General features: G+C 40.5%; 2 protein-coding genes across 6 annotated transcripts in view; one reads left to right on the top strand and one right to left on the bottom strand.

Annotated features, from left to right (window-relative positions):
- Window positions 1–5,090, bottom strand: part of METTL8 (methyltransferase like 8) — a 116,761-nt gene extending 111,671 nt beyond the window's left edge. For 2 of the 5 annotated variants that reach the window (XM_027865888.1, XM_027865885.1), the window contains exon 1: window positions 5,007–5,089. The gene's annotated coding sequence lies outside the window, so the exon portion shown is untranslated. Of the gene's footprint in view, window positions 1–5,006 lie in introns of all 5 variants that reach the window. The other 3 variants (XM_027865884.1, XM_027865889.1, XM_027865887.1) reach the window with 2 other exon arrangements.
- Window positions 5,091–5,385: 295 nt separating this feature from the next.
- Window positions 5,386–26,443, top strand: part of DCAF17 (DDB1 and CUL4 associated factor 17) — a 37,052-nt gene continuing 15,994 nt past the window's right edge. Inside the window, 11 exon segments of the mRNA XM_027865891.1 lie at window positions 5,386–5,433; window positions 5,435–5,469; window positions 5,979–6,033; window positions 6,035–6,205; window positions 7,562–7,665; window positions 8,894–8,984; window positions 12,663–12,799; window positions 14,401–14,479; window positions 18,692–18,781; window positions 22,486–22,593; window positions 22,931–23,036. Coding sequence (XP_027721692.1) covers window positions 5,386–5,433; window positions 5,435–5,469; window positions 5,979–6,033; window positions 6,035–6,205; window positions 7,562–7,665; window positions 8,894–8,984; window positions 12,663–12,799; window positions 14,401–14,479; window positions 18,692–18,781; window positions 22,486–22,593; window positions 22,931–23,036 — 1,024 coding nt within the window.

Here is a 26,443-nt window from a genome sequence, read left to right as displayed (position 1 = left end):
TCAAGCATTCTTGATGAAAAGACCAGAGCTGAATAGAAAATCTGACCTCCAAATACAAGACACAAGAGAAGCATGAAAAGGTAAACAGGAAAGAGAAATCATAAGGGACTTACTAAAGTTGAACTGTTTACATTCCTACATGGAAATAAGATATTTGTAACTCATAAGACCTTTCCCAGAATTAGGGTAGTTAGAGGGAATATATACACAGAGGGCACAGGGTGAGTTGAAGATGAAGGGATAATATCTAAAAAATAAAATTAAAAGGTGAGAGAGGATTATACTGGAAGAAGGAGAAAGGAGAGAGATAGAATGGGGTCAATTATCTCACATAAAAGAGGCAAGAAAAACCTTTTACAGTGGAGGGGAAGAGGGAGGAGGTGAAAGGGAATTAGTGAATTTTACTCTTATCAGATTTGGTTTAAGGAGGGAAAAACATACACACTCAATTGGGTATGGAAATCTATCTTACCCTACAGGAAAACGGGGGAAAGGAGACAAGAGGGAGAGATGATAGAAGGGAGTGCAGATTAGGGGAGGGAGTAATCAAAAGCAACATTTTTGAGGAGGGACAGAGTCAAAGGAGAGAACAGAAAAAACAGGGGGGTGGGATATGATGGAGGGAAATGTAGTTAGTCTTTCACAACATGACTATTATAGAAGTGCTTTACATGACTACACATGTATAACCTATATCGAATTGTTTACCTTCTCAATGAGGGTGGATGGGGAGGGAGGAGGGGAGAGAATTTAGAATTCAAAGTTTTAAAAACAAATGTTAAAAATTGTTTTTATATGCAACTAGGAAATAAGATATCTAGGCAAAGAGGTATAGAAATCTATCCTGCCCTACAGGAAAATAGAAGGGGAAGGGGATAAGAGAAGGGAAGGGAGGTAATAGAAGGAAGAGCAGATTAAGGGAAGGGGTATTCAGAATGCATGCCATCTTGGGGTGGGGAAAGAGGAGAGATGGGAAGAAAATGTGGAACTCAAAATCTTGCGGAAGTGAATGCTGAAAACTAAAAATTAATTAATTAAAATAAAACCAGAAAATCTGGAAGAGTTCATTTAATGCCCAATAACAGTCCCTAACTCAAGCCTGCATGGTCCATAGTTTAGGCTTTGATGGCTTAACATGAGTGTAAATAGCAACTGTATTCTGTTCAGGACAGAAATATTGAGGGTCTTCCCCTCCCAGATTGATATTTTTGTGAAGGCAAATTGGGCTACTTTTTGTCCCAATTTTGTCTCAATTCTTACCTAGCCCTTAGTCAAGCAATGAGTGTTGCTTCAAACAAACTGAAACTGGGAAACACCTTAATTTAGAAAGGCCAAGGTCACCCACTGCATCCTGGGTCCTTCAGTCATCTTAGTTTGGTCTTGCCGCCGGGCTTCTGGATGTCTCTAGAGGACAGAGTAAGGCTGACAACTTTACTCAGTTCTGCCTCACTTAAATCCAATTCACCTTAAAGTCAAGTCATCACCCTCAGGATGCCTTTTTGAAGACAAAGGACTAACAACAATTTCAGGACAGCAGCAAACCCTATCATCAGTCAGAGTGCTCTGCCTCCCAGACCTCACTTGGAACTTTCCCTGTGTGATCAAAAGCACCATCTAGTGTCCTTCTAAATATGCTCTTTCAACCATATCAATTAGCAAGCATTGAAGTGCCTACTATGTGTCTAGGAGTGTGTTAACTGCTACAGACACAAAAGTGAAACAGTATCAATTCTTGAAAAGCTTTGCCATATAGCTAGGAGAGACATGAGCACAGAGACAGATTTAGATATATATATAATATATGTATTTGTATATATGTATCATACTAATTAGATGTGAAATAGATACAAGATAAGGGGGAAGGGAAGGGAGAGACCAGCTGCTTCAGAAATCAGGAAAAACTTCATGTAGAAGATAACACTTGAGCTAAAGAAAACTGTGGACTCTAAGAAGTGGAAATAAGGATGGAATGTATTCCAAACATGGAGGACATTCAGTGCAAAAGCAAGGAGCTGGGATAGAGTATCAGGTATGAGGACATGTAAGAAGGACAGTTTGGATTAAAGGATTATAGATTTGGAACAAGAAAGAACCTCAGAGGGCATCTAGACAAATCTGCTATTTTACAGATGAAGAAATTAAGGCTGAAGGAGATTTAAGTATTACACAAGCAGTTAGTGATAGAAGTGGGAATTTGAACTCAGATTTTCTGACCCAAGAGCTGGTACTTTTTTTTTTTTTTTTTTTTAACTGTTACTGTACTGCCTTCTCTGGCTGTAATGCCAAGTGAATGAAAGGAAGTAAGGGATAATAAGGCTGGAAAGGTAGCTTGAGGCCAGGTTATGAAGAGCTTTAAATGCCCAAGATACTACATTCAACCCTAGAGGTAACAGGAAGTTTAGGAAGTACCAGGAGTGATAGTCAGTGAATAAGCATTTATTAAGTACCTACTATGTGCCAGGCACTGTGGTAAGTGCTATTCAAACCACGTCTGAAGACAATCACAAAATCCCACTGTCTCTATTCTCCCAGGCCATCTCATTAAACCCCTCACTGCTGACATCTTCCCACCACCAAACCCAGGCCCCCAGAAGTGGTAGTATGATTCAGTGAAAAGAAAGCCTGATTTGGAGAGGAGTGGAGTTTGAATCCCAGCTCTGTCACTGTCACATGACCAAAGGCAAGTCACATCACCCCTCTGAGCCTCCGTTTCCTAAGAATTTGGACTAGATGACCTCTAAGGTCCTTTATACCTCTAAGTCTCTGACCCTCTGCTCCCACTCAGTTGGGCCCCCCCCCACCCAAGGTCAGTCTTTCAAGTCTGTTCCCATTATTAACTTAAAACAGGGATGGGGAACCTTTGGTCTCCAGGCCACATGTGGCCCTCTAGGTCCTCAAGTGCAGCCCTTTGACTAAATCAAATCTTCACAGAACAAATCCCCTTCATAAAATGATGTGTTCTGTAAAACCTGAACTCAGTCAAAAGGCCGCACCCAAGGACCTAGAAGGCCATAGGTGGCCTCCAGGCCGAAGGGTCCCCACCCCTGACCTAGAACAATCACTCAGGTTTCATTTAACTATTAGTTCACAATTTCCAAGATTACATGACGTTCACAACTCTGGAGGTTGGTGGTACAAGTGGTGCTACCATTTCCACTTCACAGATGTAGTCAGTGAGGCTCAGAGAGATTAAGTGACTTTCCTATTTAAGAAGGTCCGACCGAAACCCAGTGCCTGGCTCCAAACAGTCAAACGTAGTTCACTCCTAGTGCCTCTGTTATTCTGCTTTGAAAATACTCAACTCTGGGTAACCCTTGATGTGTTTCCTCTGATTCCAAGCATTCTGAGGGGAAGTCAGATTATTGCAATAATTATGCCAACTGAGAAATAAAGCAATCAAACATCAACTCTGAGCTTACTAATGTTCAGTAATCCTTTAATTCTTTTGTAGACTCCTAGTTCCAACCTTTTTCTATCCTTATTCCCCACCTCCACCCTACCGCTGGGGCAGCTAGATGACACAGAGGCTAGAGTCCTGGGCCTGGAGTCAGGAAACCTCATCTTCCTGAGTTCAAATTGGGCCTAGCTGTGTGACCCTCAAGTTCATTTGTAAAATGAGGCAAACCACTCCAGTATCTTTGCCAAGAAAACCCCAAATGGGGACAAAGAGACTCAGAAAGGACTGAAAATGACTGAACAACAAAAACCTCTTTACTTTCAGCAGATAACCTTCACATCCTAACTTCCCTCCTCCCTTAGAGGGAGAGATAGTGGTAGAGGCCAAAGTACTACTTTTAGCTCTTAATTCTACTCCTTTCTACCTCCTATAATACCCTGTCCCATTAGCCATCTCCTTATCCTACCCAAGTCTTACTCTCTCTCTACTTGCTTTCCTTTTTCCTTAAGTCATGATTAGTTCTCCCCAACATCTTCTCCTCAACATCTTCCTCAAGACAAGTGATTCTCTATTCTTTGTTCTCTTAAAGCACTTTGGTTTCCACCTCTCCTTTATTTAGCACCCAGTCTTTGCATATCTTTGTCCTCATGTCTCATGGTATATAGGAAACAAACACTGATCTGTACTGAGAAGACTTGGTTTCCAAACCCCTTTCTGCCACTTACCATGGGACCTTAAGCAAATCACTTCTCTGCACCTCAATTTTTTAAATGAGGGTATTGGACCAGATGAACTCTAAAGTCTCTTCCAACATAAATCTATGATCGTATAATCCCTTATTAGATTATAAACTACTGATGGGCAGGCACCATGCCTTAAACTCTACACAATCTGGCCCAAACCTATCTTTCCAGCCTCCTTGGTCATGACTCTCCATCCCGAACTGTGGTCCAGCCAAATTGGCCTCCTCTCTGTGCCCTGGCACTGGCAAAAGTTGTTGGTTTATCTCCCCCAAAAGACTGTAAACCCCCTGAGGGCAGGGGTTGTTTTTTGCCTCTCAGTATCCCCTGAATTTAGCACAGTATCCAGGACAAAGGGAGTGCTTAATAAAGTAAGTGGACTGATTGGCAGTCCCAAATGCCTAAAATACCCTCCTTCCTCACCTCGGCCTCACTGTCACTCTTCATTTAAGACACAGCTCAAACACCATCTTCTGCCATGGGGGCTTTTCTGGCCCCTTCTAAATACTAATGTCCTCCCAAACCACCTTGCATTTAACAACTTTTTTGTCTTTATTCACTTTATACTGAAGTTGTAGATGTGTCTTTATGCACTTGTGGTTTCCACTAGAAGGAAAGTTCCTTGACAGCAGGGATTTTTCCATTCTTTATATACTTGTATATTTTGTATCCCCTGAGGCCAGCACCGCGTTCTGTACCTGATAGGCACTTAATAAATCTTTGATTGGTTTGTATCCCGATTACTTAGCAGAGCACGGTAGACACACAAAAGACTTTAATAATGTTCAGTGAATACTGGAGGGAAGCTGGTTTAAAGGGCGCAGTGGGGCGTGGATGAAAGTGAAGGGGCCAAGGGAGGAGTAACATACCTTTAATGAGCTGCTCGCTTTTCTGGTTTAGACAAGACACTCCCTGCTTGCACAACAGCGAGCTTGGACGCCGGGACACAGCGCCTCTCTCCGTCTCTGACCCAGGATGTGAACTGGGTCTCAGAGTCGGGATACACAGCGCGCTGTATTAGAGGGGACAGGAGACTGCAAGAGGAGCGCAGAGCATCCCACGTACACAGGCTCAGACCAAATCTACTCTTCCTCTCCCACTGGTCCAGACTAGGCACCCCCCACCGCGAACCGGCCCACCCAGGACCCTCGGGTCCCAAGCCTAGCAGGACCAGATTGGAAGGGCCACGTGGCTCTCTTCTGGGGCGGAGACAATTTCCTCTTCCCCGCCCTCCGCGCGTAGAGCCTGATGGGAATTGTAGTCCGGAAGCCTTTTCCGTGAGCGTCAGAAACTACATTTCCCGGGGGAGTTAGCGGCACTCGGAGGCCGAAGGTGGGGAGGCAGCAGCTTTTTGTTCTCCCCTGGGTGCCCTGGGCGGGAGGGGGAGGGGAGGGAGCGCCGCTTGAGCTGGGTCTTGGAGCATCCTCTCCCACTACTTCTGGCCACGGCCGCCGGGCCTCGGGGCCGCCAGGAAGTGGGTCTATTTTCTTTCCCTAATTCAGCCCGCCTAGACGGCCTGCTGCAGTGTAGGCCACCCGTCCGGCTCCGGGTCACCTGCCCCGGGGCTCTGGACCCCCGTGCCAAGCACGGATTAACCTAATCGCTCCCCTTCGGCCCTGCCCCTCCTCCACCCGACACGCTCCTATCTGCCCGGGGCTCCATCCTGCGCCGCCCCCTCCTCGACCCCCCCACCCTCCCGGGAGAGCTCTGAGCCTAGGATTAGAGGCCGCTTCTCCTCGGGCGTGGGGGCGGGGAGAGCGGAATGCGCCGGGCCGGCTCGGGCCCCGGCCTCGGCCCCGCGCGGCAGTGATGTCCACTCTCTTCTCTGAATCCCCCGCCAGCCCGGCCTTCGTGCCCGCCGCCCGGCCCTGGGGGGACCTCGCGTGCGCGAGCCCGGAGCGGACCACCTCCCCAGATGTGCCCGGACTCGGCTGCCGGGCGCCCTCGGGCCCGCGGGAAGCCCAACATCTGCAGCCAGCTGAGCAGGAGGGCCCAGGGCTTTTTCACCAATGATGCTGGGATGGTTCAGAGGACAAATCTGGGGATCCTGAGGAAGCTGGTGTGCCAGGTAACTGGTCATTTTTTTTACCCTCCCACCCACTTCGCAGCTGTCCTTTTGAAACTTGTGAATGCTTCGTCTCTAATGGAAAGCAATTTTTAAAAATATCATTTTAAAATTATTTATTCTGGATTTAAACACCAAATAAAATGTATTTCCCATATACGTAGCAAAAGAGGGTTGTACATAAAACTGTACATTGCTTTTTTTTTTAATAGAAATACGTCATAAATTCTTCAAATGATTTTCAAAGCTGTCCGGCTTGCCTGTGGTTCTTTCTGACTTATTTTCTTCGGTGCTTCAATGATCTTTTTTTTCTCTTTTGGTTTTTTTTTTTTTTGCTACTCCCTCTCACCAAACTGAAAAAGGAAAAAAAATGTATTTGCAATAAATATGCATAGTCAAACAAAAATTCCATCAGTGACTTTGTCTGGGGGAAAAAAAAGGCTTTTTCTTCCCCTTGAGTCCATCATCTCTCTGTCTGGAAGGGGTCGAATGCTTCATTATCCAGCCTTGAGAATCATGATTGATCATTGCCTTGATCAGAATTCTTACCCTGCCTTGATCGGTTAAAGAAAGATTCCTCCCGCCCCCACCCCCCCTCCGGGAGGAGGCGATGGGTTTTGCTTAGAGTTGAGTGGGCGGGGTTGGAGGAGGAAGCAAATTGGGTTGTTTTGAATGGTTTCCCTAGATGAGCTGTGGTTAAGGAAGACGTGAAGAGAAGGAGGGGCACTGAAGGGCCTTGAAATGAGGAGATTGATTAATGCACTATTAATTGAGCTTCTACATGCTTTCATTTTATTTCTTCCTTAAGTATAACTGACAATAATGAGTGACATTGCAACAGATACGTGAAGGGAAAGTAGGGAAGGATCAAAAGCAATTAAAAACCGGACAAAGTGCTCACAAGCTATTTCTCTGTTCAGACCAAGCACACTCCCACTTCCCCCTGGATTCAGCTAAGCCTCCAGCCTAATCCTCCCCACCACCAAGGGCTGAAAGATTGACGCAAAGCAAAGCAGAAGCTTTGCTGTTTATGAACTGAACTGCCTGTTTCATTGCTTAGTGTCTGCCTAGTCACGGTTCCTTTTATCCTAGTTTAACTTTTTTCAAGGCTCTTTCCCCAAAAGCCTTGCTAACTAATTTTAATATCCACAGTAGGCATGCTGTCATATTTTAATGTAAAAGTATAGTAGAGAATGATTTACCAGTTGCCAGGCACTGTTAAAATCTGTTTCTTTTTACTTAAAGAAAGCATCCATTACACATTAGGCTAGCTATTTTTAAGTTAGTGCCCTGTCATTTGAGAGGAATATGAACAAACTCTTGACCATACTGTAATACAAAATCCATTCTGTCTTTCAGAAAAGCACTAAATTCAAGAATGTTTGGACAACTCATTCTAAATCGCCTATTGCCTATGAGAGAGGAAGAATATATTTTGACAATTACCGGTGCTGTGTCAGCAGGTGATTCTTTGGTGAAAACTCACACTCATTACACCTCACTACATCCTGATTCTAAACTGCCCCAGAATTTCTGCAGAACGGAAGTGCCACCTTGTGCTTGGTGAAATAGCAATATGAGACAAGTGGGGAAAAGGGGAGGGTTGATGAGTTCCAGATAAAGTCTGGTGGCCTAATATGTAATTTTTAAATATTTGAGTCTCAAATTATCTGTTGTTCAGCTCTCCAAATTATAAATTAAAGCAGTAAGTTCCCTTACCGTGTAGGTGAGAGGTTGCATCAACTACTAGATAGAAAACTGGGCTCAGAGTCAGGATGGCCTGGATTCCAGTTCTGCTTTAGACACATTCAGGGCTGTATGACCTAGAGAAAGTCACAACCTCTCAGTGCCTCCTGTCAAGACTCTTTAAGATTTTATATTGTAGAACAGTTTCTAGTCAGCACTGATAAGTATTTCCTCTACCAGTGAAATATCACAGATCTTGAATAAATAAATGAAATGACATATTTTAGAATGCTAATAGTGTTTCACATCACATAAATGTAAAAGATAATAGGTTAACAATAACCAGTTACCAAGATGATTAGGGTTAGTTTTGAGATCATTTCATTCATTTTTGTGAATGAATGGTATTGTTTGGGGCTCTCTTGTTAGAAGGTTGTGATAAACACCAAAAATTTTCATTAAATACAGCCTTATTTGCAATCCTGTGCTACTCTGCTCAGTCTTAACATTGATGGACTGGCAAAAATGAATAAAGTAGTCACATGGTTCTCCAATGAGCCCACGTCCCAGAGAAGGTACTCCTGAAGAATAACAGGAGCTCATATTTACATTGCACTCAAAGCTCTTTCCATGTCTCATCTGATGCTCACAACAACTTTGTAAGGAAGTCGCCTCTTCCCCCTCCACCCCCCGTTTTACAGTGGAAGGGCTCCGGAGGCTCAGAGAGAATGATTGACTCCCTGAACATCACGGTATTCATATATTTCACCCTGTTTAAATGGTACTTATTTTTAAACTGGAATTATTCAGGGAAGAAAGGTTGCTGCAGATTTCTTAGGAGAAAAAGAAATCTTTTCATTCTAGGTGGCATGAGGTCAAGGTGGCACTTCATAAAAATGAAGAACAGTAAAGAAGCAATTCATACCAGTCAGAATGGATAAAACAGACTATAAACAGTATGAAATTTCTTAAGAAGAGTGATTATTTGTTATCATTTTTCCTCAGTGTTGCAGCAGAGCCAAGAAAGCGTTATGAGATGCCGAAGTGTTCTAAATCAGAAAAAATAGAGGACGCTTTATTGTGGGAATGCCCCGTGGTAAGAATTTTTTTTCCCCAGAATCCTCTAGTAAATGTAAAAAAAACCTCAATTGTTTTATTCTAGAAAGACTGTTTACTGTTGATTTGGGGCAAAAAGACACTTGTCACAGTGTTAAAGCTAGGAGAGAAATTTGAGGTAATATGTGATTGAAGAAACTCAGTAGGGGATTATCTTCTGAAAATTCAAGGAACTCAAAAAGTGATTATTTCTTTTGATTGCCATGTATATCACAAAACAACAAATATTAAGAAATTCCATAGTTTAATAAATTTTTAATTTTTAATCAGTATTTGCAATAAAATTCGTTTTCATATTTAAAGCTTTGAAGACTAGTGAGAGCATAGATTAAAATTTCAAAGGTTAAAATTTTAACAATGTGAAGCTGTATCACTAGCTTCATTACCCTAAATTTAACAAAAATTATCATTGTATTTACTGTCCTGACAGCATGATAATACAGTGTTTGTTTATTGGAAAAATCATATTACATGGCTATTTGAACTGTTATACTTTCAAATGAACATATAATATGAATCTGCCCTTCATCAAGAAAAAAGGTGGAGTAAAGTAACTCTTTTGTAGTTGACAACTCATACCTCAGGAAACTTTCTTCTGTTACTCTATTAATGTATTCCTTAGGAAAACAATTCATTTTTACAATAGTATTTACAATTTTTTTTAAACATATGTTGGCTTAAAACATCATGGATGTAGAACCATAAAGTGTTAGTACTGGAAGAAGGGGCCTTTGAGATCATCTAGTCTAGCCTCCCTCTCATTTAAAAGCCTAGAAAATGGGTACATAAAGGGTGATATAAGCAAATTAGAGGAGCATGGAAAATTTTACTTGCTGGGTCTATGGAAAAGGGAAGAATTTATGACAAAACGAGATAGAAAGGATCATGGGAAATAAAATGGATAATTTTGCACAAACAAAACCAATGCAGTCAACATTAGAAGGAAAGCAGGAAACTGGGGGGAAATTTTATAGCAAGTTTCTCTGATAAAGGCCTCATTTCTCAAATATATAAGGGAACTGAGGCAAATTTATAAAAATACACGTCATTCCCCAATTGATAAATGATCAAGGATAAGAACAGGCAGTTTTTAGAAGAAATAAAAGCTATCTGTAGTCATAAAAATGTTCTAAATCACTATTGATTAGAGAAATGCAAGTTAAAATAACTGTGAAATATCACCTCATACCTATTAGATTGGCTAACATGACAGAGAAGAAAAATGACAAGTGTTGGAAAGGATGTGGAAAAGTCAGGATGCTACTGCACTATTGGTGGAACTATATGGTCCAGCCATTTTGGAAAACAATTTGGAACTATGCCCAAAAGGCTATAAAACTGGGCATACCCTTTTACCCTTTTACAGCAATACCACTACTGGGTCTGTACCTATTTGTACAAAAATATTTATGGGAATTCTTTTTGTGTGGCAAAGAATTAGAAATTGAGGGGATGCCCATCATTTGGGGCATAACAAGTTACGATATATGATTGTGATGGAGTACTACTGTGCTATAAGAAATGATAAGCAGGTTGGTTTCAGAAAACCCGGGAATACTTATATGAAATGATGCAAAATGAAGTGACGGAAACCAGGAGAACATTGTACACAGTAACAGCAATATGCTATAATGATCAAATGTGAATAATGTAGCTGTTCTCATCGATACAGTGATCCAAGACAATTCCAAAGAACCCATGATGGAAAATGCTATCCACCTCCAGAGAGAACTGATGAAGCTGAGTGCAGATTGCAGCATAATTTTTTCACTTTATTTTTCTTGCTTTTTTTTGGCAACATGGCTAAAATGGAAATATGTTTTGCATGATTTTACATGTATAATTGATATCACATTTCTTGCCTTCTCAATGAGTGGGGGAGGGGTGGGACAGAGGGAGAGAATTTGGAACTCAGAATTTTTTTTTAATGAATGTTAAATATACAATAAATATTTCTTTAAAAAAGCATAGAAAACTGGGTCCCAGAGAAGTAACTTGACCAAGATAACACAGCTAGCAGCACATCACAGAATAGGCCTCAGCATCTGAAGATGCAAAGTAAAAAATCAAATTTAAACTTTAACCATAAAAATGGCTTGGTTTGTTTTATTTTGCCAAGAAGTAATTTATACTATATCAGAATGAAAGTCAAATAAAACTCATGTCATTTAAACAGCCATTTTTGAGTGGATATATTTGAATCTCTGAGCTCTTTACTGCTGAACTGTTTTAATGGTTGCAAGGCTTTCTCTTCAGTATTTAATTGCCCTTTTGGGCAATGCCAGGATAAACTACTACTGAAAATAAGGATAGTCATGCATAAGTGGGAGGTATCATTGACCAATTCCTAACTTTGCCTCTGATCTTTTTTTCTTACTTGAAGCAGAAGAAATTTTTTCATGGAAAAAATATACAATCAGGAAGCATTTATTGAATGCCTACTTTGGGCCGAGCACTATTCTAGGCACCGGAAATTTGAAGACAAAAATGAAACATGTACTATTAATAATATTCTACTCCTAAAGCTTTTCACTATCTAGGTATGCCATTAGCATTTAGGCTTACGTAAGATATTTGAACCCAATGGATCAAATGGGGTGGGAGATGGTAGAGGGTTTGGACTAGATGTCCTCTGAGCTTCCTTCCAGGTCGAGGTCTGTGATCCTATAATAATATTCCCTGGCATTGAAAGCATTGTAAATGGATGCCAGTATAGTCAGTGTGTAGCTTAAAGTGAATTGGTACCAAGGCATTGTTGAATATTTCTATAGTGATAGCCTCAATATATAACAGATATGCAAGAAGGGTTGGATTTTTTTTTCCCTGACATTTGGAAAAGGGGGAAAATTCACATACCCATGTGAAGTATATTTAATAATTCAATCATTTAACAACTGTTCATGAAGAGCTGACTGTGCCTACTTCCTGTTCTCTGCATAGCCTTCCTACTCAGCCTAAGGAAACAAGCTAGATCTGAAATTTTTCACTTCCCTTAACCTTTCTTCTTAGAGCCACATTCTTATCCAATAGACCCAATGCAGTCTCCCTCCCCTCTACACCCTTTTGTTGCATTAGACTTCCACCTTGTGGCAGCTACTTAGTGAGAGTAGGGGCTACTTCTAGTAAGGCACAGCAGCTACACTATTGGGTAGAGTCATTGATTGAGAGTAAAAAGAAGATGGCTACACTACTATGAACGTCCACCTCTTCTTCCTCTGTTGCCTTTTAGTTCCAAAATTCATTTTTCAGTTGAGACCAGAATAGAACCAATAGCAAACAGCAATTAGTATAATTTGTTTCTTAGGCATATTACAAAGTTTTGAGGTAAAATAAGTCATACAGAGCTAGGAAGGAAGACAAAAGAAATACGGTAAATTCTTCCATGTGACACTTAGTTGCCAAATTTCAGACATATTTCTATGACATCTATTTTTAGGCGTTATTAATGAATGAAACTTTATATATATACAACCTTAGCTCTCTTCCATCCTAATGAATAGGGCTGCTATACTCAGAGCATTTAATGTGCCTGTTTCCTAGGCTGCTTATTTGTTTGAATTTTTGCTTGTGAGTTGAGCTGTTTTCTTTGGATGCTAGGCAGTATCCCTTGTTTGTGGCTAATTTCAGACTTTTCACACCTCACTTATTTTTTGTCTAGGGGGACATACTGCCCAATCCTTCAGATTACAGGTCTTCCCTTATAGCACTGACTGCTCATAACTGGTTACTTCGTATATCTGCAAATAATGGAGAAGTACTGGAGAAAGTTTATCTTGCTTCTTATTGCAAATTCAGGTATGAAACTTAGTCGCTTTTAAGACCAAGTTTTTATTACTAAGTACTCTATATTTAATAGTTTTCTAGGACTTATGATTTGCACTGTATCAAGCTCTCCTTTTGATATATTTCCCTACACATAACTAGCATTTGAGTTTCTAATGCCATCTGCTTTGTTTCCCTGGCCTGTCTCTTAAGTAAATATTATTTCTTAAACTGTAGGATGAAATTTAAGCTAAGTTGATTTTTTGTTTTGTTTTGTTTTGTTTTGTTTTTGGTGAGGCAATTGGGATTAAGTGACTTGCCCAGAGTTACACAGCTAGGAAGTATTATGTGTCTGAGGCCGGATTTGAATCCAGGTTCTCCTGAGTCCAGGGCCAGTGCTCTATCCACTGCACCACCTAGCTGCCCTGTTTTTTTTTTTTTTTAATCACCACATTTCAGGCTGTTTCTCCTAAAGATCATTTTGTTTTAAGAGTTTGATTTGGGGGGCAGCTAGGTGGTGCAGTGGATAGAGCACCGACCCTAAAGTCAGGTGGACCTGAGTTCAAATCCGGCCTCAGACCAAACACTTGATACTTACTAGCTGTGTGACCCTGGGCAAGTCACTTAACCCCAATTGCCTAAAACAAAAAAACATAAACAAACCAAAAAAAAGTTTGATTTGTTAATTCATTCAATAAATATTCATGGAGTTCCTCTTATGCATTGTGTTTTTGAATGGCAGTCTAGTATAGTGGAGAGACCACTAAACTAAGAGTCATGAAGTCCTGGGTTCAGATACAATCTATTACACCACCATTGTGACCTTAGGCAAGTCCTTTAACCTCTCTGAGCCTATTTTCTCATCCGTAAAGTAAGAGGGTTGGCTGAGTGGTCTCTAAGGGAGGGCCTTCCAGCTCTAACTCTGTGATCCCTTGTGTAAGGCAGTGTGCCAAAAGCTATGGGGGATAAAAAACAAATAGTAAGAAACCATCCCTGTCCTCATTGATCTTATAGTCTAGTAGGAGAATCAACAAATTACTATAATAAAAGGTAGAATGTGAAAGTGAAATAAGAGAAGTAAAAAATAGAATATTAGTTCAGAGGAGGGAAGAATTACATCTAACTGAGGTGGCCCAGTGTAATGCTGGTAGCAGTCAACTAAGCAAAATAGATAGATTTTGAAACAGATGTGCATGTGAAGTCTGAAATAGAACAACATTTTTTACTTAGGATTTTTACAAGATTTCCATTTTAAAAGTAAATGCTTGTTTTGCTTTATTAATTTTTGATACTGGTAGATCAAACAATATTTTAAAGTACCAAGACTCAAAAATTATTAAAAGAGACGTATACATTTCAAGTTACCATTTTGTAGATTCCAGGGAACTTTTCAGTGATTTATAAATATTTAATAAAATATTTTGTCTTGGGGGGGAATGGAGCAAACATTAATTAAGCACCTACTGTGAGGCAGGTACTATGCAAAATGTTTTACAAATGTCTCATTTGATCCTCACAACAGACCACTCTTAGTTAAAGATGATTGCCTTGTAATATGGTGTATCCATCATAGTTGAGTAAAAATAGACTAAAAGCTGATTGCAAACCTCTTTTTTTTTTTGTCTTTCAAAAAGATATTTGAACTGGGACACTCCCCAAGAGGTCATTGTTGTCAAATCAGCTCAGAGCAAAGCCACTGCTCTGGCACGCCAGGTAAATATATATATTTAGCTTTTTGGTTGGTTAAAAAAGTCAGACCAGTAAAGTTTTGTCTACAGAAGCCCATAGAAGAAATGTTACAATAAAACTAATAACCCTAAGATTTCAAGATATGCTTTAAAGGTTGGTAGTGGGAATTTCCTCATTATTTACTGGTTTTCTTTTACTCAATGCCTTTTTTTTAGTTGAAAGACTAATTTTTTAATCAATATTGTAATAATTTATCTTTAGTCTCTATGGGGAGCCATAGTGCCATTTCTGATTCCACAGCGTTCTCTTGCCATCTTGTTACCACCTGTCAGTCAGTAAGCATTTTTTTTTAAGCATTTACTGTGTGCCAAGCATACTGCTAAGTGGTAAGGATACAAAGAAAGACTAAAACACAATCCCTGACCTCAAGAAGTCCACATTCAAATCAGGGAGACCAAAAATAAATAGATACATCCAAAAAACATAGAAAAGGCAAAATAATGGAAGGTAAGAGAAAAAGGTAGTAGCAGCTGGGGAAAGACTTTCAGAAGCTGGGATTTGAGCTGAGTCTTAGAGAAAGCCAAGAGAGTTAGGAGGCAGAGATGAGAAGGGAGAGCATTCCAGGCATGGGGGATAGCCAATGAAAAGATGTGGAGAAGGGAGATAAGTATCCTGTGGGAGGAAGAGCAAAAAGGCCTGGGTCACTGGATCATAGAGTATGTGGAAGGGAGGTAAGTGTAAGAAGACTGAAAAGGTAAGGAGGATTGTGAAGAGCTATAAATAACAAATAGAGCGTTTAATGTTTTATCCTGGAGGTAATGGGCAATCACTGGAGTTTATTGAGTAGGAGAGTAACACTGAGGTCACAGTATTAGGTGATTGGAGGAATGTGATACAATCAACTGTGATAGGTTGGGAAGAGAGGTGGGTTAGGGAGGAATGAATTCTGCTTTAGATATTTGATTTTGAGATACCTGTAGGACATCCAGTTCAAGACATCCAAGAGGCATTTGGAGATTGGAACTCAGGAGAGCGACTAGGGCTGCATAGAGATAACTGAATTCATGGGAGCTGATGAGATCAACTAGTGAGATAGTATAAAGGGAGAACAGAAATGAATTCAGGACAGAACCTTGGAGGATACACATGGTATGACCTGAATGAAGATCCAGAAAAGGAGACTGAGAAGTGATGGGATAGATAAGAGAAGAAACAGAAAAGAGTAGTGTCACAAAAACCTAGGAGAAGGAGGACAGAGTATCCTGGAGAAGAAGGTGATTAGCAGCGTTAGAGGTTGCAGTGAGGTAAAAAATAATGACTATGAGAAAAGGCTGTTAGATTTGGCAAAGAAGAAATCACTGGCAACATTTGAAAGAGTGGTTTCAGTTGATGATGATGATGTCACAAGCCAGATTTCAAAGAGTGTAGAAGTGAGGGAGAGGAGAGAAAGTGGAGTCACCCAATGTAGATGACTTTTAAAGTAATTTACTAATATTTTATCCTCATAACAACCCTTAGAGGTAGGAGCTAATACTATCCCCAGTTTACATTTGAGGGAACTGAGTCGGGCAGTTTGCCCAAAGTCACACACCTAATAAGTGTCCAAGGCAGGAATTGAATTCAGTAAATCTTGACTCCAACAAATCAGCATGTTGGCTTCTACCTAGCTTTGCATAGTGTCTTACTTTTATAAAATGAAATGCTTTCCTGAAGTCTCTTCTCTTTTGCCCACCATTTAAAACCTGTCCGTTTTTCACTCCCTGTTGCCTCCTCTGTGAGGTCTGTGTACCTTACTCTTGGCTTCACAGCCTTCATGCTTTGAACACTGCCTTTTATTTCTTCTCTCATTTCTTTCTTCCCTCTTTCATATGACCTTTGCCAAATAGTCTTTTTTTTCCCTGCTTTCATCTACTTCTCAATCTCTTTTGCTGGTTTTTTGTCCAAATCACATCCACTAAATGTGAACATGCCCCCAAAGTTTTATCCTATGCTGGAAAAGGGTAGTCTCATTTTCATTCTATGTCTTATTTTGAGATCTCATCATCTCCCTTGGGTTCAGTTGTCATCTCTATACAGATGATACCTAGATCTATATATCCAGTTCTGATCTTTTGAACTACCGTTTCCTATCACCAGCTGCCTCTCTAACTTAAGATGCTGCAGAAACTTCAAACTTAACATGTCCAAAACTGAACTCATTACCTTTTCCCCAAAATTGTCCTCTCTTCTCAACTTCCCTGTTACTGTTGAGGGTACCACTATCTGTCCTCTCAGTCACCCAAGATGGCAGCAGCTTCAGTGGCATCCTCTACTCACTTAAACGCCAATCATGTATTGGATCAGTTGGGAGGCCTTGTCATCTCTACCTTCACAACATCCCTTCCCTCCACCCACACTGCTGCCCCCTGGTTCAGGCCCTCATTACCTCATGCCTAGACTATTGCAGTGGCCTTCTGGTGGCCATTGTCCTGCCTCAAGTCTTTCCCCACTCTAGGCCATGCTGTGAAACATCTTCTTAAAGAGCAGTTCTGATTACTTCCATACTCAATAAACTCCAGGGCTCTCTATTATTTCCAGAATCAAGCATAAACTCTGTTTTGTATTTAAAGCTCTTCATAATCTCTTCCATACATAAGCTTCCCTTCCTTTCTTTTTCATCTTCTTATACTTTATTCCTCTCCAACAACATGACCTTCTTGCTGATCTCTCACAGGATGTTCTGTCTCCCTTCTCTGGGCTTTTTACTGGCTGTCCCTAATGTCTGGAAGGCTTTCCCACCTTACCTGTCCTCTCTGACTTCCCTGGTGTAGCTCACATCCCATCTTTTAAAAGAGACCCTTCTCCCAGCTGGCTAGTGTCAGCTCCTATGGAACTACCTTTGGCATACTCTAGATATGCCGTGTGTGTGTGTGTGTGTGTGTGTGTGTGTGTGTGTGTGTGTGTCGCACACACATATGTTTATAACATGTAATAATATGTGTGTATACACACCTAGTTATTTACTTAGTCTCCCCCATTACAGTGTGGACTCCTTGAAGACAAGCATCATGTTTTTGCCTTTCTTTGTATCCCTAGGGTTTAGCAGTGTGCATAACACATAGTAAGCGTTTGGTAAATGCCTGTTAACTGATTCCTCCCGTACATAAGCTTTCTCTTATCCTTTTCCCTGTCTCCTCTCACGTGCCTTTGCCGCATGCAAAGCTCAAATGGATCCATATCTTTCCCTTGAAGAAGAAGAAGAATAGCTCATCTGTATAGCACTTGTAAGGTTTGCAAAGTAATTGTCACATGGTGTCTCCAGGACCCTTCTTTTGTCTGCTTTAGAAGTAATGTGGCATAGGCAAAAGGAGCTGAATCTGGGTCAAAGGACCTGGGTTTGAATCCTGGCTCTACTGTTTCTTGCCTCTGTGACCTCAGGTGAGTTACTTCACCTCTCTTGGCCTCAGTTTCCTCATCTGTTAAAAGAGTAGATTGAACTTGACCTCTCACAGTCCCTTCCAGCCCTGAATTTATGGCCCTATAAAAAGTAGCTCCCCTGTCCCTCATTCCCTTTCCACAATCCACAACAGTATAAGAAAGATTTTTTTAAAATTCATTGCCTCTCTTTTTTCCCTTTTTACCCCATAGTCCTACCCACACTACCATCTTCCCTTGCTTCAGGAACGGAAAGGTTCCACGACAAATCCTTGGGGACTCAGAAAATTCCAAAAGATGTCCCATAGATCCATTTGAGAACATTTTTTGCATTTCATTATTCTCCATAAAGGAGCTGACCTGACTATGTCCTTCCAGTTATGGAATCTCTTCTTTAAGAAGAGAAATAATTCAGGCTATAGTTCTTGAGGCATTTTTTTTCTCTTTTCTTGAAGACCTGCTGTTCTTATCAACATGATGCTAATTTTAAATGATACATTGAGCCTTGATAGCTGTGCTTCTCTTGATTAGCTTGTTTGTTTTCTGGGCTTCAGTTTATGATCTAAACCCAGAGTCTCTCACTGCTAAGAAATATTTATGGTTGTGGTTTGTGTCAATCATTTTTTCAATTTTATGCTCCAATGATGGAAGGTTTTGTGCGGATGTTTTGAATACTTATTTCTTCATGTCAAATTTAACTTGTTTGCCTTTAAGTTGCCTTCTAGATGGATGGGCATTTTCTCCCTTATGAAAACATAGTGTTGCCTGAAGCATAGGAACTGTGCTTAGTGGGTTATATCTAATTTCCCTCTTTCTTTCCAGGCAGGTATTCAACCGTCTGTGCTGTTGTACTTTGCTGTGTTTCGAGTCATACCTCTCTCACTCATAGGAATGCTGGAGATCAATAAGAAGGTAAGAGCTAGTTTCTAAATTCAGTATGACCTGCAGTAACTGTAATAAAAATGGCTTACAGTGAGCCTTGCTTGTCTCTGGTTGCAAAATATTGAGTGCCACCCCCATTTAATTGTTGCCTCATTAGGTTTTTGTCTGTACTATTCATTTAAAGGGAAGGATAACCACTACTTGACTTGTAGCCAGTGATAACTGGTTGTGGAAAGGAGCAAATCTGTGAGCCCAGCCAGGCACATAAATAAATTCCCCAGCCAACCAAACATATTTGCTAATATACCTTTCTTCTCTGCAATACAGCTGATATACAATAAATCAAATATGTATCTTGCTTTTCTTACACAGTTTTTGCCTGTTCTCATTTGATTCTGGACCCAGGGATGTGTGTTTCTTTTTTTCAAGGCTCCTTTAGAACAAGAGTCTCTTAATTTTTTAAAGGAAATTTTGACGGGAAGAAGAACATTCTAATGATCTGAGTATAGCCCTGGGTAGCAAAAAGTCAGGTCCTCCTGCTAACCCTAATACCAAGTCCATTAAAAGGTGTTAGGCAAGATTCTTCTAAAATCAGGATCAAGGGGGTAATAGCATACAAAAAGTGTTTATCTTACATAGATGGTATCTGGTTTGACTAAGGATTGAGAAGTAGTTTGATTTAGAACATAAGTAGCAACCTACAGCCTCAGATGTTGAAACGGCCCCTCTAAATTACCTAGCTCAGGGGCAGCTAAATGGTGCAGTGGATAGAGCACTGGCCCTGAAGTCAGGAGTACCTGAGTGTGAATCCGGCCTCAGACACATAACACTCACTAGCTGGGCAAGTCACTTAACCTCAATTGCCTTAATCAATTAAATCAAATAAATCAATAAATTCCTAGCTCATCTATGAAAGAGAACATGGAAATGGCAAGGGTATTTTTTATTGTAGTTTTAGTGACTTTGAAGTAAAAAAAACAAAACCAATGAGCGAGTCAGTGCTATATGTACCACTGAAAACCATTGCTTTGGGCCTTATAGGTGATAAGATTCCACAAGGCAAACTGTAGAGATGATGGACATGTTCTGAATTTGTTTCTGCTCTGTCACACCTAAGCCCTACCCCAACACCACTAGAAATTAAGGTTCTAAGGATATGAAAAATAATGTGGAAAGGTGTCAACAGCCTCCAGGTCTGAAGATGACTGGCTTCAAACCTTAGAGGAAATAGTGTTTTGACTCCTTTAACAGAGCCAGAAGCACACTGAGAGAAGTTTCAGAGCTGTGATTCATAAACAATATGACCCATGTGGCTTTCCCTTTGCCTCCTAAATAACATTTGAAAATAGTATAGTGTTAAACATGAACAACAATATTGGGAAATCTATAATGAAGGCTAATGACAGCACGTTAATGACCTGTGAGAATCTATTTGATAGAGAGTTAGCTGAAATGTGGTGCAAATCCATCTGCCACCTCCATGCAGTCCCACAAGCTTGCACTCCTACCTCCTTCATGGAGCATTACCTGTTCCTTCCCAGTTATTGGTGCTTTTCCAAGGGCTCTTTGCCTGATCTTCTTCTTGCCCCTTTGCTCCCTTCCTTGGAACTTTTCAATGTATATATTGTATTCCGTGTTTCCTTCAGTAAAATGTTAAGATTCTGGAGGGCAAGCACCATTTTGTTTTTGTTGTTTTTTCTTGAATTCCCAGCATCTCACATTGTGCCTTACATTGGTATGCAGTTGGGCCAATCTATTTTGTATCAAAAATGCTTTAGAATGCTAGACTTGGGAAGACAGTGTATCTTACGCCTCACTTTCTAAAGTCGATTAACCCTTCTGTTTGTTTTATATGTAGATCTTAAGAAGCAGATGGTGGTGGTTGTATTAATGAACAAAATAATATCTTCTAATATTGAATAACTAATGAAGTATGTTTATCAGAGCATTCATTAAAGCATGACTAAATGTGGAGAAATACAAAGACGGAAACAGAATCTTATCTTAACTTGAGAGTGGCTATCTCAAAGTTTACTCTGTTACCTATGTTAGCTTTGTCCATAAGTTCAAAAATTTTCATCTGCTCGTTAAAAAAAAAAAAAACCACCACTTTTTTGGCAGCTTGCCTTCAGATTATATAGAATCAATACTCTTTTATTCCCCTAGCATAAATTGCTATTCACTCTGGATGAGTGGCTATTTCTAAATCCAATTTCTGTGTATTAAATTATTCTGTACGCATCTGTTAAGTACCTACTTAAGTCACAGAGGTTTTTTTTCTTTCTTTTTTTTTTTTTACTAAGAAGTGCAGAATTATTTTTTAAAAACAAAACCAGAAATTGAAGCACCAGAGATAGAGAGGTGATTTGAATAGCCAACAGGAAGTTAAGATCAAGTAGTAGTAGAAGACCCAGTTCTAACATGTCTAGATGACATGTGTATATAGACATACATATGTGTGTATTGTATTCATATGTATATAATAGAAGATACATACACACATGCATGTAGAAATAGGTTTTCTTTGTATCGTGTATATGTACATATGTGTGTATTGTATACATGCACACACAAATATGCGTTTAATTTCTATAAGAGTTATATTTCACACTAGAAATGAGACTCACCAGATTCTTCCATACCATTAAAGCAAATAATCTTAAGCAAACATAATTAATCTTTAAGGTAGAAATTTATTAATTTCAATTTTTCCCTGCTGTTGTGGATATTATCCTATGTTGACCTTTAATTGTTTTACATGTACAGAATCTATTCATAAAGAATTTGGGGGGGACAGCTAGGTGGCGCAGGGGATAGAATACTGGGCTTGGATTCAGGAGTACCTGAGTTCAAATCTGGCCTCAGACACATAATACTTACTAGCTGTGTGACCTTGGGCAAGTCACTTAACCCCACTGCCTAACCAAAAAAAAAAAAAAAAGAATTTAGGGAACATTCACAGAATACATTGTGAAGACATTCATAGAAATCTAAATCACTACGTTAGTTCCATTCATGCTACATTTCCTTGTAAGTTTTGCTGTTGGTGGTTTTTAACATGACTGTTTAGAGAAAAAGACCTGGGCCCTGTAAGGCTACTGAAAAATCAAACAATATTAGAGATTTAAAGAACAAAAGGAGGGGTGAAATTCCGGAATTGGCTGCTTTTCATTTGAATTACTTTTCCAGATCCAATCTCTCCACCATTGATTAGCTAAATAAAAATCTGTCTTTATAAAGAACATTTTAGCATAAAGAATGGGCACCTGGCAGTACATGCATGGCAGAGTGGTATCCATTAAGAATTAGATGGACAAAATGTATTCATATTTCCGTGGAGAATAGGGTTGCTTTTAATGGGTATGCACAAAGCTCTCTGAACCAAATGAATGCAGCTGCCTCATTAAGGAGTACGTTCTCCACTCGCTGTGCGCACGCCAATCCCATTAGTGTTCAGAGGCTTCGACTCCAGTAGTTCACCCCTAATAACACCTCAGCTCTGTAGCTGATTTTCCAGCTCTCTGCTGTCACGGACCCATTATTCCATAGATTACTAAGAAGGGCTGAATTATTTTTTTTAATTCAGGAATTAAAACAACAAGCAGCAGGTCTAGATGAGTAATTTGAATAGTAAACAAGTCTGTCAAAGCAGTATGATGCATCTGTCGCCCCCGTGTTAGGGACAGTGTTTTCTCTGGGGTTTCTCACCGGTGAACTCTGCCTTTTCTTCCCAGATTTTTGGGAGTGGTGTCACGGATGCCACGATTTCTCATGGAATGTTGATTGTAATGCATAACTCAGGACTGATCAGACTCTATAGCTTCCAGGCCATCACTGAACAGGTAATGAAACGTGAAATTTACTACTCTGAAATTAACTTGAGGGAATGAATTGAGGCCGACTCTTCTTTAATAACATGCTTTTACCTCAAGAGAATAGACACATTATGTGGATTGCAAGTTGAAGAAACTGAGCAGCCTCTGAGAAGCAAATATAACTTTTAAAATGGGGAGGGGGGAAAGAAAAGGCCCTAATAGAAAATGTTTAACGTAAGATGACATGTGTAGATGTTTCAGTTTATATGCAAGTGAATTTTAAAAACTAAAAACAAAAAAAAATTTTTTTCACGTAGTAGAAGTAGGTGCTAAAGACATGGTTTGGTTTTTTGTTTGTTTTTAGTTCATGCAACAGAAACTTGACCTGGGGCGAGCATGCAGATGGGGTGGGACATCTGGAACTGTAGGAGAGTCACCTTTTGGCATCCCTTGTAATATTAAAATCACAGGTATGTTCTCCATCTTGGAAGAATAAATGATGAATACTTATTAATGTTGCTAATCACATGGTTTATTTATAAGAATGATAATTGTGAAAATATTTAGCAGAATGCTTTCCTTACAACAGTCCTGTAGGTAGTATAGATGTTATTATCCCCATTTTACAGATGTTGACACCAAAAATGAGAGAGGTCTGAGCCAGGATTAGATGCCAAGTCTCTTGCCCCCAAGTTCAGCCTATATTCCACCACACCAGAGAATACACATAAATGATTACCCACCAGGTATTTGTGCACCTATAACATCTCCTTTCCCATTTTTTATAGTTTTCAGAAACTATAGAACTTTTTATCATTTTCAGAACATGTTGTTAGCAAGAATCTCCTAATGCCTCACCACAATACGGTCACCTTTGAGGTAATGTACAAAGCCCAGCTAGGCTGTGGTAGCATTTAGGAATTAAAAATGGGGAGTGGAGGGATCATAGGTAGGGAGAAGAGCTTTTGTCCTTTCTTGGCTATGATGTTTCCACTCCATGCCTGCTTTAGTTCTCATTATAATTCCCCACATGAACATCAACAGCTTATGCCTTCCCTGTTAGGGATCTTCTAACTTCATTTCAACTCCCTCGGCTCCAGGATCTGTCTGTCCTTTGACTTTTCTTAAGCATCCCTGATTACAGAGATGGAAGGGATGTGTCTCCTGAAAAAAAGATTTTGAAATTCCCTCTGAGGACTGTAGCCGTATTTTCAGATACTGTGCCTGCTCTTAGCTGAATTCATGCAACTCTTAGAGAGCTCCCCATGGCATCACCAGCTGCTAAGGTTGTCCACACCCTTTTAATGTACATCTCCACACACTGAAAACAAAACCTTTGCAGACCTGGGCAGCCCTGGGTTGGCAGTTTTGAGGAATCCTTTGAGAGATCCTTGATTTCATTGGATGTGCCAGACAGTGAAGGGAAGCTCTCAGACGGGAATGGAGAGTATGGGTAGTGGGAGTTATTCAGGGGTCACTTCATTGCAGTTCAGCATACCATTTATTCAGCGCCTCCTCTGCAAGGAACTGTATGAGGCATTGGGAGTACAAAAATGAGAAATGACCATCTTTTCCTTCAGAGAGCCTAGGGCAGGCCTGCACAACATACAGCCCTTGAGCTGCTTATGGCCCTCGGACTGCTTGTGGCCTGACAAAGCAGCTTACGGGCTGGATGTTCTATTTTACATTTTCTGCATTTTTTTAAGGGCCACCGGAAATCCTTTGGTGGGTTCAGGTGGCCCTATGTTGTACAGGCCTGGCCTAGGGGATGATGACGTAGACAAAGATAAGCACAATACAACGTCAGGCTTAAGAGAAGAAAAGGAGAGATCCAGATCAAGTGCTCTAGGGGAAAATTTGACAAAGGAGAGAAACTTTTAGTTAGGGTTAGTTAGTTTTTCTCTGAAATCTGACTTCCAACCTTATCATTCAACTGAAGCTATTCTCTCAAGGACCTCTTAATTGCCAAATCTAATGTCTTTTTCTCAATCCTTATCCTTCTTGACATCTCTTCAGCCCTTGACACTGTTGATCACCCGCTTCTCCTTGACACTGTCTTCTCTCTAGTTTTCATGGCACTCTTCTCTCTTGCTTCTCCTGCTACCTGTCTGACCACTCCCTCTCAGTCTCCCTTTTACTGGATTTCTTCCAAGGCTGCTAACCATAGGTATATACCCTAAATACCTGTGTCCTGCATCCTTTTCTCATCTCCCTCTATACTATTTCACTTTGTGATCTCATCAACTTCTGCTAGTTACCATCTCTTTTGCACATGGTTTTCAGATCTATTTGTCCAGCCCTAACCTCTTCTGAACTCCACTCTTGCATTTTTAATTACCTTTTGGACATCTAGAACTGGATGTCCTGTTGACATCTTAAATTCAACGTGTCCAAAACTTAACTCATTACCTTTACTTCCCCAACCCTCCCCTCTTCCTGACTTCCCTATTACTGTCCAGATTCCACATCTTCCCAGTCACCCAGGCTTATAACCTAGATGTCATCCTTAACTTCTTACTCTCACTTCCCCAATAGGCAATTAGTCCTGTAGTTTCTACCTTGGTAACATCTCTTGTATATACCCTCTTCTTTCCTTTGACACTGCTACCACTCTACCACAGGCCCTCATCACATCAATCTTAGACTATTGCATTACCTTACTGGTGGGTCTGCCTGACTCAAGCATCTCCCCACTTCAGTCCATCTTCTACTCAACTATCAAAGTGACCTTCCTAAAGCACAAGTCTGACCATGTTTCCCCCATTCAGTAAACTCAGTTAGTTCCTTATTACTTCCAGGATCAAGTATAAAAGAATCCTCTTTTTGGCTTTTCAAGACCTTCATAACCTGGTCCCTTCCTACTTTTCTAGTTTCTTATGCCTAACTCTTTTCTATATACTCTACCATCAAATGACACTGGTCACCTTGCTGTTCCTTACACAAGACATTGCATCTCCTGATTCTGAGCATTTATGCTGGATGTCCCCCATGCCTAGAATTCTCTCCTACCTCATAGTTATCTCCTAGCATCCTTCAAGTCTTCCTTCAAGTCTCAGCTAAAATCTCATCTTCTGCTAGAAACATTTCCCAGCCATCCTTAACCTTAGTGACTTCACTCTGAGAATGCCTCCAATTTATCCTTTATATAGTTTGTTTATACATAATTGTTTATATGTTTGGGGGGGGGTGTTGTTATTTGTCCTTCTTTGTTGAAGAGGACTAATGACATCAGGAGAGTGAATGTCTTGACTTGCAAGTGAATTGGATTTAAGTGAGGTGGAGCTGTGCAGAGTCATCAGCCTCACTCTCCTCAGAGTCATTGGAGTCCAGTGGCAAGACATGGGTCAAGATGACTGGAAATGGCCCTGCTGAGGGTGGGGAGGGCTACATAGTCAGAGCTGCACTTTAGTAAAATCACTCTAGTGACCGAATGGAGGATGAACTGCAGGGAGGCGGCAGACAGACCCATCAGCAGGCTGTTACGATAGTACAGGTATAAGGTGATGAGGGCCTGCCCAGAGAGGTGGCGATGTCTGAGGAGAGAAGAGGATGTGTTCAAGAGATGTTGCAAAGGTGAAATTGACAAGCCTTGTCAAAAGAGTGAATATGGAGGATGACAGATGATGAGGAGTTAAGTATGACACCTACATTGTGAGTGTGAAAGACTGGAAGGATGGTGCTATATTCTGTAGTAAGAGGGCAGGTAGGAAAGAAAGAGAGTTTGGGGCAAAGATAATGAGTTCAAGCTTGGAGATGTTGAATTCAAGGTTTTTACTTGTCATCCAAGTCGAGATGTCTAAAAGGCAGATAGATATGCAGTGTTGGAGGTCAGCAGAGAGATTAGGGGCAGGATAGGTAGATTTGAGAATGGTCAGCA

The sequence above is a fragment of the Vombatus ursinus genome, unplaced genomic scaffold, assembly GCF_900497805.2.
Source record: "Vombatus ursinus unplaced genomic scaffold, bare-nosed wombat genome assembly UNPS02014779.1, whole genome shotgun sequence".
In the NCBI taxonomy this organism is placed as follows: domain Eukaryota; kingdom Metazoa; phylum Chordata; class Mammalia; order Diprotodontia; family Vombatidae; genus Vombatus; species Vombatus ursinus.
This window is presented reverse-complemented; position numbering and strand designations above follow the sequence as displayed.